The following is a 12,570-nucleotide window of genomic DNA, read 5'->3' on the forward strand; positions in this document are numbered from 1 at the left end:
AACTTGCATTGCCTTCTCTCCCCTCCCCCACCCCATGTCAACCCTATTGTTGCAAAACATACTAAGTATACTGAACTCATTTCAGCCTCACTGCCTCTCCAGTGCTTTGCATAGCATTTCCACAAACATTTTTGTTTTACTTTTGCTCGTAACATGAGCAAAACTATTTTTTTCATCGTACTATACTCCTTTTGGAGTACTTAAGCACTAGGAGCTTTTTTTAGCCAAAAGCCATGTGACAATACAATTAGTACGTTCTGTTTCTAAGGAGCATAAGTAGTGACTAGTGTGATCTGCCCTATCATGCTGTTTTTTAGAAAAAAAAAATCAATTTGTAGCATGTCCCTTCTGTAAACAGCCTCAATTTGTATTCAGTGGTATTCATACTCTGTGTTTGATCTGTTTGACTTTCCAGGTTAAGTGAATGAATATATTGCCATTTTGTTTTCTTATTCTATTGACATTTACTGGCTTGGTTACAGTATCTGGTACTAAAATACACACTAACTCAGACCTGCACAACTCGTAAAGCGGCAAGGGCCACATTACTCCAAAGAAAACAGCTGAGGGCTGAAACCCCCCGACCCCCCAGAAACACCCCGCCCCAGCACCGTCCAGCCCTGCAGAAACAAACCCTCCTTCCCCAGCGCCGCCCCACCAAAACAGCTGTGGGCCAAAAGGAAGGTTGGGGGTGGGGAGGTGATACTTGATTTTAAATCAACCAGCGGCTTCCAGCTGAAGAGGTGGCTGGGAGCCCTCAGGGGCAAATTAAAGGGCCCGGGGCTCCGGCGGCTGGAGGAACCCGGAACTTTGCAGGTCTGGGGCAGGGATTTAAAGAGCCCAGAGCTCCTGCCACTGAGGGGAGCCCGAACCCTTTAAATCCAGCCCCAGCCCATCCACTGGAGCCACGGCCGGGATTCAAAGGGCTCTGGCTGCCTGCAGCCACGGGGAGCCCTGAGTCCTTTAAATCTGAGCCGCCGCCGGATTCAAAGGGCTTGGGGCTGCTGGTGGCAGCGGGGAGCCCTGAGCCCTTTAAATCTCAGCTGCAGCCGGGAATCGCTGCAGGCAGCCCAGAGCCCTTTGAACCCTGACCGCACCTGGAATTAAAAGGGCTCTGGGCTCCCCTGCTGTGGGTAGCCCAGAGCTCTATGAATCCCGGCCGCGGCTGGGATTTAAGGGCTCTGGACTCCGCGCAGCTGCAGGCAGCCCAGAGCCCTTTGATTCCGCCCACGCGGGCCGCACAGTGAGCATCCGCGGGCCGCATGTTGTGCAGGCCTGCACTAACCCTTTTAAATTTTGGCTAGTCTGTCACTTTTGAATGTTATTTCATTACATAGTTTCTGGAGAGAAATCTAAATGTGTATTATCTGTTACTGTACATAAGGATGTATGCAATATGGATTACTGTTGATACTTTATTTGTGTACATTCAGGACATGTGGGTCTATATTATGACAAACCATTTCAATTCTAAGTGTCTTTTCACAGATTGGATGGTGAAATTATTCAGCCTGTTCCAGTAGTTGCTAAGTAAGAATAGTTCCCTTTTTTTTGTAGTATGCTCAACCTCACATAAGTGCATCTGTTGCATGTCTGAGTCTTGTGATTCAGAAAGATGAAATCAGTTTGATTATGTGCAAATAAGTAAATTCCAGTTATATGTGAGAGTAATAACATAGCCATGGTGAAGTGGGAAGGCTATCTATAAATGGAGTAAGGATTTTCTGAATTATTTTATTTCACTTTTCTAATTGTGTTACTCTGATCAATAAATTCAGAAGATTAAAGAAGAAAAAAAGGCTTCATAATGCTGAGCCCTAGATCAAATAAAATCATTAGATGATAATCATAGGAGGATGGGAGAGTGGGAAAAAATTGAACTGATTGTCCTCTTGACATTTCAGATTATTAGAAAGCTAATTAGGAAATTGCCACGACTAACCTAAATATCTTTTGTTTGCAGAGTCAATGGAACAAGGCCTCAAATGACTGCGTATGACACTTTATTTTCACTGAGTTTTGCACTATTTTCTTAATTATAGTAATTCTCTTATTAGAAGAAAATTCTTGTAATGGTCTTTTTTATTATTTATCCATTCCCCTATAATAGTAAGCATTGTTATAACCTTGACCTTTGATAATCAATTTTAATACTTCCTACCTTATACTTTGCTTATATCTAAGAAATGTTTAAAGTTAATTAAATAGTGTACATAGATTCAGTATGTAGCAAATACCAAGAATTTTAACTAGTCCATATGAAAGAGGCAAACATTCAGAAGGAGTTACCACAATATAAATCAACATTTTGGTTGAAGTTTATTGCTCATGCATTAGTTTTATCTTAGACATAATATACCATCAGTCATAACAGACCTTATTAATATTTGAATATAACACTTTTCTTATGTACACTTATCAATTTTCTTATAGGGAACAAATGGTCAAAGAAATGTCAGACGTTTTATCTAGGTGGGGTGAATATACCGTCCAAAATTAATTTAATCACTCAATTAAATGAAATCATAACTGAAATGGGATGATGCTATAAATATAAATATGGAATTCCATATTTAATTGCTCAATGAAATAAATCAACATTTTTCTTTTGGATTAAATTGCTGTATCCAGTATGCTTCCTAGTTCAAAATCATTATCTGATTTCTTTCTTTAATTATTTTGCTATGACATTTATTTAATTGCATAAACATGCTCAGAAAGAAATTATCAGTAAATTGCACCTTAAGGTTTCGTTTGAATAATTTCAATAGATAAGGAAAAGCTTCGAAGAGCATTCTTCTTCCACTGTATCAGAGATGACACTGACAAATTTCCAAAATTTTCAGGCAGCATGTGACAAGTTCAAGATAGTGTTAATAGGACATAAAGGTTATGTTTATGTAACCGTAAGTAGCTTTTTAATAAGAAATTAATCCAGGACATAATTCCATTCAAACAAAATGAAAATTTGAGATTTACTTTGTTGTTACAACCCTAGAAAAAGTACTCTCTGAAGCACTGAAACACAAAATGCCAGATGGTGTCTGTTCAGCAATCTTGGTATAATAATGTAGCAGTTTTATATTCTAAATAAAATTCTGTTTTATTGAGTTGCTGACTGAAAGGTGTCTTTGGTAACCTCAAGGACAGAAGCATGCTGTCTGAAGTTCACATGAAATCTTACTTCCTTTACATTTTAAAAGTAAACTCCTTCAGAAAACAAGATATTATGCTGTGGGTATATGATCTTAAGATATTAGTATGTTTGTTGTGGCATTTCTTAATTGTAGTGCTGAAAGTATTGAACACAGCAGATGCTTATGTTTGCAAAAAAAAAATTACATGCAATATTTTTGAATAGGAGAAAAGGAAGATTAGTACATCCAATTGAAATTGCTGGGGGAACATAAGTAAGGGGCTTGTAGAGTAACTACGTAAGAACTGAGCTGAGTCACTGGAGTTAACATGCCTTTAGCTTCCAGAAAGCATCACAAGAATTTTGGCCAAAAGTGGTAGGAGCATAGTTTTTAAGTTCAGTCCATAACCTAGTATGTTAGTGTACCACTAGTGTGATTGGTAACTTGTTAAATTCAAATGTTTAGAAACTTTTGGTGGTTCTTTGAGCGATGGACCTATATTTATTCCACACATAAGATACGCACTTGAGTTTGGAATTGCTTTTAAGCAGTGTCCATTGACTTGCATATGTTTCATAAATCTTTGTGCTCCCAACTGATAGCATAAAGGATGGTGCAGACCAGTGCCTCTCCAGATCCTTCTTACCACCATGTGGTGTGTGTCATTCCTTTGTGAATTATGTATAGTTAATTGTTGTAGTTTTTATAATATAGCTAGATAATTAGATAGCATTATTTCCCTCGCCTGGGAACATTTCCCCCCAGAAGTCTGGGATTCTGCCCAGTCTCTGGGAGTTCAAAAAACTGTTTCCTGCCCTTATTCCCTTTACTGTGAGCAAAGAACATCAATGCTGTTTCTACTGCCTGGGTGAGGCTTACATTTCTGCTAAGTGCAGCATCTGCCACACTTTCCCCCACAGAACTTGTGAGGGTTGGGAACTGAGACTCAGAAACACCTCATGGAGAAGGCAATGAAGCCCCAATCGGATCTGGGCTGTGGACCCCCCCCACACACAAACTCTACATCAGCCTCAACAAGCAGGCAATGTACCTCTGAGCATGGGTTGAGGAAGAGAGGCTAAGTCTGTAACCTAAAGAGAAGGCTTCCAGGAGAGTAAGGGACATTCTCATAGACATAAGGGACAATATTTATGGTCTGAAAAGAAAAGATCCATCCCTGAGCTCTCAGGAGAGCCAACACGCATGGGTGCTCAACTCTTCAGCCCCTTAAATCTTCTTGACAAGTCAAGAGGGCACACAAGGGTATGGATCCATGCTTCCAACACTGGCTCTAGTGGTGAAGACACATGGTAGATAGCTCCTGGTGCTTCGATCTACTTTTGGGAAACAAGACATTACCAATAGCAGTGCGGCCCTGGAGGAAGCCAACCACCCACGTGACCAGAGAGGCTCCAAGATGATCAAAGATGTGTGTCTCCCTGGAGGACATCTTTTGCTCTCCCCCCCATCCACATTTACCATTTCGATTGTGTCCATCCATATTCCAAGATGTTACACTGATGGAGGAATCTATTGCAAGGAGATAGAATTGTCACCCTATTCATCTGCCAGCCTACAAGCACAAGCCATCAGGAGTCTCTGCGGCATGGAGAAGAGGTGGCCCTGGACACAGGTCCTAGAAGAATCAGGATTCAGGCCTCCAAACCAACGTGGTTGGCCAAGGGGCAGGAGCTACCCTGTGCTATGGGGTCCCCCTCCTCTAGTGGATCCATCCTATTGGCAGTTTTGCAGATCGTGGGGGTCCTACCCCCAGACACTTAGGATCTATGCATGAGTCCTACTTGCCATTGCCTGGCCCTACACAACCAGCCCCACTGGCATATTCAAAGGAGGATGGCGAGCCAGATCCAATGGTTCTGGGAGCAATCTGTTCAGTGTCACTGGATGAGGTGCTCACTCCAACAGTACCAAGAGCTCATGCATAGTGTAGCAGCAGTGCTAGAGATCCAGCTGGAGAAATTCAGTAGCCTCAACACAGCTTACTAAACATTCTGCGGCCCTCCAGTCCCTGTAGAATGGCCCTCCCTGTTGTCTGTCCCTAATGCAGGTTCGGTGAATTTTTTTAATTGAGAGAGGAAAATTAATACCAGAAAAATGTAAACTTCAAAACACCACGTGGCCATTTAACAACAGGGAGAAAATCACAACTTGGGCTGGGGAGGAGCACGTTTACCAACTAACAATACTATTGGAACAAGAAACCTTTACACAACCTGAAGCAATCTATTTACATTTATCAACAAGGAACCAAATGATTCAAAATTAACTGCTCTTTAGAAAAAGGTAAACGAATACAACCAAATAAAATAAACTGTGTGCATGCTAACCAAGTACTACTATTAAACACCACCAATTAACTTCAATAGCAGTTATTACAACAACTCAGTTCTTACATACCATATATACACAACTTCACATTAGATAACAATATATGCAGTTCCGTACCAAATCAAGAGAGGGGACAGGAGAAGAGGCTAAGCAAAGCACAGAAAGGAAAATTAGAAAGCAAGTACCATATTCCAGGCGCAGCTGACCAGCAGAACAGACGTCAGAAGCATACCGAATCCGTAGAAGGTAACGTTGAAAAAGCAATAAACGACACGTCCCGAGCTGGCTATATCCGGAGGAGACCCCTGGCCGAAGGGTTGATCAGGTCCTTCAGTCAGTACGTGGATACTCCTGCTGATCCTGGCACGAGGCATGGTTTTATTCAAAGGCCCTTTTTACACTTGTCAGGATCTGACTTGGTCCCTAGCTCCTACGCCCTCCAGGTTTCGAGCTGTTGCCCCTACGCAGATAGGATTTGCACACGGCCCACTAGAAGCTGCTAGAAGCTGCACCCAGCACACTAGCATAGTTTTGCACACAACCCTAATCTGACCGTTTGAACTGAACTATGATTGGTCAGATTGGGCCTCTTTGCCCACGGCACGCTGATGTTATGCACACAGCACTAACCTGACCTCTGGGTTACCAGGCAGAAGAGAAGGAGACTGCACATGACACTAGCCTGACCCCTAGGTGAACAGGAAAAAGAGCGGGAAAAATGCACACGGCACTCTAAGGTTGCACACCGCACCACGGTGTTGCACACAGTACCAGTGTGACCGTTAGATGACCGGCAATTGGCCATACAGACACTATGTTGGAATAAAGACCTTAGGGCTGCGACACCTGTCAATGAAATTATCATGAACCCAGCAAAGGCAGTTTGGCACACCTCTGCTTCTTGTGCTCCCACCCCTAAGATGGCCAAGAAGCATTGCAATGTCCCATCCAAGTGGGGAAGAGGTTCTTGTTCTTTCACCTTCGGCCAAACTAGCTGTGGTGAATATGGCTACAGAGTGGTCCAGCACCAAAGATACTCCCATCTGATAAGGAACACAAGAGATGCAACCTGCTGGGAAGAAAAGATCTTCTCTTCCACCTCCCGCCAGGTCAGATCTTGATAATTATTAGGGCCTTCAGTCCAAATATATTTTGTCAATTATGCTAGATTTCTAAAGTTTAAGGACAGATTCCTGTGGAGGATGGATCCCACTTCCAGGCCTTAGTAGATGGGGGCAATTGGTGGAAAAACTTCTCTCCAACTCACTGTGAATGTAGCAGATACACATTGAGAGGGATGCTGTGGTGACTGTCATGAAGAGAGACTTGTGGTTGCAATCCTCAGGTTTCCCTAGAGAGCTGAGGAGTATTGTCCAAGATCGTTCCTTTGATACTATCAGCTATTCCACAAGAAAATGGATAAGTGTCTCCTCTCCCTCAAAGACTCAAAAACCACTTCACTTGCGGGGCATTTATACCACAAGAGGAAGCCTCATGGACAGTGATATAGGGCAAGACCAGTTCCTCAGGCCTTTATCATCAACTTCCTCAGGAGCCACCACACAAGAGACAGAGGGTGTATAGACCTAGGGACCTAGCCTCTGCAACATCCACTGCCAATTTGTACTCTAATCCCTAGGTGAAGCGTTTCTTTTGAATGAGACTGTCAAGACCGATATCCCCTTTATTGATACCTTTTCATTCCCCTGTTCAGATTGTTTGGAGGGCTACTTTACCCAGTTTGTCAAAGACTGGAGCACCCTCGCTACAGATAATGAGTATTAGACATTATCTGTGGAGGCTATCTAGTTGAGTTTCTGATAACTCCTTTCCACAACTGTCCTGTCTGGTTGCTCTTCATGGACCACTCTCACAAGAAATTTTACAACAGGAGGTGAAACTCCCTGCTCCTCAGGGGAGCCATAGAAAAGGATTCATCTCAACACTATGGAAAGGGATTCTATTCTCCTTACTTCCTGGTCTCCAAGAATGCAGAAAGGAGGCCAATTCTCAATCTGTGTCAGTTAAACGAGTTATTTGAAACTAAAATTCCTCATGATCTCCTCGGCATCAATAATTCCCTTGTTAGAGGATGGCACATAGTTTTGCAACTCTTGACATAAAAGATGTGTATTTTCATATAGATATCCATCTGGTCCACAAGAGGTTCCTTGAGTTTCTCTTCTACCAAGACCATTACCAAGAGTCCTCCCTTCAGTCTGGCCATAGCACCCAAGGTGTTTCACAGATCCATTTTGACCCCCCACAAGGTGCTATACTTCACCGGGAGAATGTTAGACTCAATTACAGCAAAAGCGTATCTACTTCCTTGAAAGGTTTCAGGGCCATGAGCACTCTCATACACCAGATTGGCATCACACCCAGGACATCAGTAAGAATGTGCCCTTGCCCGCCTTGGCCACATGGCATTGTGTACACACATGACACGGTTCTCCAGGCTACATCTGTGATGCCTACAAGCCAGCTTCTCTCCATATACTCACCAGAGGAAGCACCTTAAATGAATAGGTTGCAAATCCGCCCAAGATGTTAGCTTTGTTGTCTAGTGGTCAAAACCAGAGAATGTTTGGGTAGGGTTCCCGTTCCTCACAATGACATCTGAAGCCACCAGGAGTTTGGAATACATATCAACTTACTAGAACCCAGAGAAGTCTGTTGGACCTGCATGCCTTCCACCTGCTCTTCCAATTCAGACATGTTCTGATAAAGTCGGACAATATGATAACAGTATTTTATATAAACGAGTGAGGAGAACGAAATCTCTTTGTGCATGGAGGCAGTAACTTTCTGGAACTGGTGCATCAGACATCACATCACCCTGTCAGCAGCATACTTACCAGGGTGCAAAGCTCTCTGGTGGACTGCCTGAGCAGACACTTTTTTTCTGTGAATCTCAAATGGAAGAGTCATGATTCAGTTTTCAGCGACATCTTCGCTCAGTGGAGAATGCTGTCCTGGGACCTTTTTGCCTCACAGGCAAACAGGAAACTTCCTTCATACTGCTCTAAAGCAGCCCTTGGTAAAGACTTGTTGGAAGATGCCCACTTAATGTTGTGGAATGGTCTCCTGGAGTATGCTTTGCTTCCATTTCCTTTGATACCACAGGTTGTATGGAAGATCCACTGAGACAGAGCTCGAGTCAGCCTTATCACACCCAACTGGCTGAGACAGTTCTGGTTCATGGATCTGAGAAAGCTCTCAGTGCATGAACATCGCCGTGTTGCTGGACCGTCTAACATGGACAAGGTGACACACGCCAGTCTGAGGTGGCTGCAACTTAGTTGGATGGACGTTGGTGATAGAATGCTCATGTTCTAAAAGGGCCCAATGCATCTTTAACCAAAGTAGAAAATATTCTACAAGAAGCTGTTACTCAACTAAATGGAAGCATTTTTCCACTTAGCGTCATTGATACATTCTGTCTTCAGACTCCATCGGAATTTCTGATATCTTAGAGTATCTCCTTACCCTCAAGTCTTTGGATCTTGCATTCAGTTCCCTGTGGGTGCATTTTGCTGCAAGCAGTGCGTCCCATCCTCCAGTGGATAACCATATGTGCTTCACACACCCTGTCCCAACTAGATTTTTGGAGCGGATTCTCAGATCCTTTCCACCTTTGGTGAAGTTTGCACCTCAATGGTATCTCAATTTTGCTTTATCCTCACTCTCCCTAAGACTCTCTCCGAGTCACTGGCCACATGCTCTATGACCCATCTGTCCATGAAGGTGGCCTTTTTGATAGCTATAGCATTGGCCAGAAGAGTCAGTGAACTGAGAGTGTCGCAGGCCCACCATAAACTACATTCCATAAAGAAAAGATCTTGCTATGACCCCACCTGAGATTCATACCTACCGTAGTTTGAGTTTCAAATGAATCAGGTCATCCACTCACCTGTATTTTTTCCTAAGCCGTATGCCTTGGAAGAGGTGAGAAGACTGCATTTTCTGAACACCTGGAGGACTTTGGCTTTTTATCTACATAGAACAAAGGATGTTAGAAAGACACCAAAACTATTTGTTTCCATTGCAGAGCAATCAAGAAATCAATGTCTATCGGCTTAGAGACTTTTAAAATGGATCTCGGGTTGTATTACCCTGTGTTACCAACTAGCTGGCATTCTTCTCCTACCCTCCCCCCTACTCCCCCAAGAGGTAAAAGCTCATTCTACCGGGAGCAAGCCACTTCAGCTGCATCTCTGAGAGACGTACGCGTACTAGAGATATATGTAGGACAGTTACTTGCAGCTCTTTGCAAGTAACATCATCCCCTGGTGCAGTTATGAACTGTGCGTACAGCTGTGGGGAGAGCAGTACTAAAGACAGCTATCACTTCTGCGTCCTCGCACCCACTATTTGCTTGTTATCTTCCGTGTGTGGAAATACACATAGGGACCATCACCCAGAGAAGAAATAGAGGTTTTATCTGGAACTGGAGGTTCTTCGAGATATGTGGTCCCAGTCTGATTTCCACTACCCACACCCTCTGTCCCCACAGCTGTAGAGTGCTTATAGTGTGGTAAGAGTGGGAAAATGGACAGGCATCAACCCATTATGTCCTCATTAGGGAGCCAAGGAGAGCTACAGCCCATGTGGGCCAACAGATGCTGCTTGAAAGAAATTCTGGACTCAGGCACATGAGTGCACATATGTATATCCATGTGGAATACAGATAGGGACCAGCCATCTCAAAGAACACTGGTTACAGGTAAGTACCTCCTTTTTGTGACAGAATATTAATAATCAACTGCCATTCTGGTTTTGATCCATACCCATATTTGGATTGTTGAGTACGGTATGAAGACTAACAGTATGAATTGGAATAATGAGGAGTATTTGTGGCACCTTAGAGACTAACACATTTATTTGGGCATAAGCTTCATGGGCTAAAACCCACTTCGTTGGATGCATGCAGTATAAAATATAGTAGGAAGATATATACGCGCGTGCGCGCGCGCACACACACACACACACACACACACACACACACCATGAAAAAATGGGCTTTGCCATACCAATGCTAATGAGACTAATCATTAAAGGAGGCCTATTAGCAGCAGGAGGAAACAAAACTTTGTAAGTGATGATCAGGGATGACCCATTTCAAACGTTGACAAAAGTGTGAGTACAGTAGGGAGAAATTATCATGGGGAAATAGTTTTTAGTTTGTGTAATGACCCCTCCACTTCCAGTCTTTATTCAAGCCTAATTTAATGGTGTCCATTTGCAAATTAATTCCAATTCGAAGTTTCTAATTGGAGTCTGTTTTTTGAAGGTTTTTTGTTGGAGAATTGCAACTTTTAGCTCTGTTTTGAGTGACCAGGGAGGTTGAAGTGTTCTTCGACTGGTTTTGAATGTTAATAATTCCTTGACATCTGATTTGTGTCCATTTATTCTTTTGCATAAAGACTGTCCGGTTTGGCCAATGTACATGGCAGAGGGGCATTGCTTGCACATGGCATATATCACAGTGGTAGATGTGCAGGTGAACGAGACTCTCATGGTGTGGCTGATGTGGTTAGGTTCTATGATGGTGTCCCTTGAATAGATATGTGGATAGAGTTGGCAACGGGCTGTGTTGCAGAGAGAGGTTCCTGAGTTAATGTTTTTGTTGTGTGGTGTGTGGTTGCTGGTGAGTATTTGCTCCAGATTGGGGGGCTGTCTGTAACTGAGGACTGGCCTGTCTCCCAATATCTGTGAGAGTAAGGAATCGTCCTTCAGGATAGATCCTTGATGATGTGCTGGAGAGGTTTTAGTTGGGGGCTGAAGGTGATGGCTAGTGGCGTTCTGTTACTTTCTTTGTTGGGCCTGTCCTGGAGTAGATGACTTCTAGATATTCTTCTGGCTCTGCCAATCTGTTTCTTCACATAAGCAGATGGTTATTGAAGTTTTAAGAACGCTTGATAGAGATCTTGTAGGTGTTTGTCTCTGTCTAAGGGATTGGAGCAAATGCGGTTGTATCTTAGAGCTTGGCTGTAGACAATGGATTGTGTGATGTGGTCTGGATGAAAGCTGGAGGCATGTAGCTAAGTACAGCAGTCAATAGGTTTCCGGTATAGGTTAGTGTTTATGCGACCATTCCTTATTAGCACTGTAGTGTCCAAGAACTGGGTCTCTTGTGTGGATTGGTCCAGGCTGAGGTTGATGGTGGGATGGAAATTGTTGAAGTCATGGTGGAATTCCTCAAGGGCTGCTTTTCCATTGGTCCAGATGATGATGTCATCAATGTAGCACAAGTAGAGTAGGGGCGTTAGGGGATGAGAGCTAAGGAAACATTGTTCTAAGTCAGCCATAAAAATGTTGGCATACTGTGGGGCCATGCAGGTACCCATAGCAGTGCCGCTGACTTGAAGGTATATATTGTCCCCAAATGTGAAATAGTTGTGGGTAAGGACAAAGTTACAAAGTTCAGCCACCAGGTTTGCCATGACATTATCGGGGATACTGTTCCTGACAGCTTGTAATCCACCTTTGTGTGGAATGTTGGTGTAGAGGGCCTTCTACAAATTAAACAGCTGCCACTCAGAAACTAGTATGAAGAGCGGTGTTCTTGTTCTTGCTACTTCCCTGCTATTTAAAACCACGTAGAAAAAAACTGAGTGGTGATCTCAGCACAGTAGTACTGTAATGGAAAGGCTAAGCCATTCAATGGATTAACATCATAAGATTACTTGTTTGACCAGAGACCTTTGGCCTACTTCTGTTGATCTAAACTCTGTAGGGGATTCTTGGGAGTGATGGATGATGTTGCTAAATAAGGAAAATCCTCAGGATTTGTCAAATTAATGGTTCAGAAAGGTTAGACATGTAGTGGAAATTACATTTAACAATCCTTTAATGACATACTACTGATTTTTTTTAACAGTGCATTAAAATGTATTTTAAAAAGTAGTCTTCTATTTGGTAATTTGTTTCACAGGTGAGATTTTATATACATTTTATGTTCATGTCTTGTAATTATAGAGGGGCAGGAAATGTCTTCAAAATGTATTTCAACTTTGTATTGTTTAGTGGGTGAAGAATATAACTTCAAATTGTCAGATGTATAGTAAAATATTTCTAGTCG

The 12,570-nt window shown here is 42.9% G+C and overlaps 1 protein-coding gene across 1 annotated transcript in view; it reads left to right on the forward strand.

The window, feature by feature from the left end:
* MYO6 (myosin VI) overlaps positions 1-12,570 on the forward strand; it is a 187,506-nt gene that overhangs the window by 161,470 nt on the left and 13,466 nt on the right. Inside the window, 3 exon segments of the mRNA XM_030555784.1 lie at positions 1,489-1,530; positions 1,964-1,993; positions 2,434-2,472. Coding sequence (XP_030411644.1) covers positions 1,489-1,530; positions 1,964-1,993; positions 2,434-2,472 — 111 coding nt within the window.

This window comes from Gopherus evgoodei, chromosome 3, assembly GCF_007399415.2.
Source record: "Gopherus evgoodei ecotype Sinaloan lineage chromosome 3, rGopEvg1_v1.p, whole genome shotgun sequence".
Classification (NCBI taxonomy): domain Eukaryota; kingdom Metazoa; phylum Chordata; order Testudines; family Testudinidae; genus Gopherus; species Gopherus evgoodei.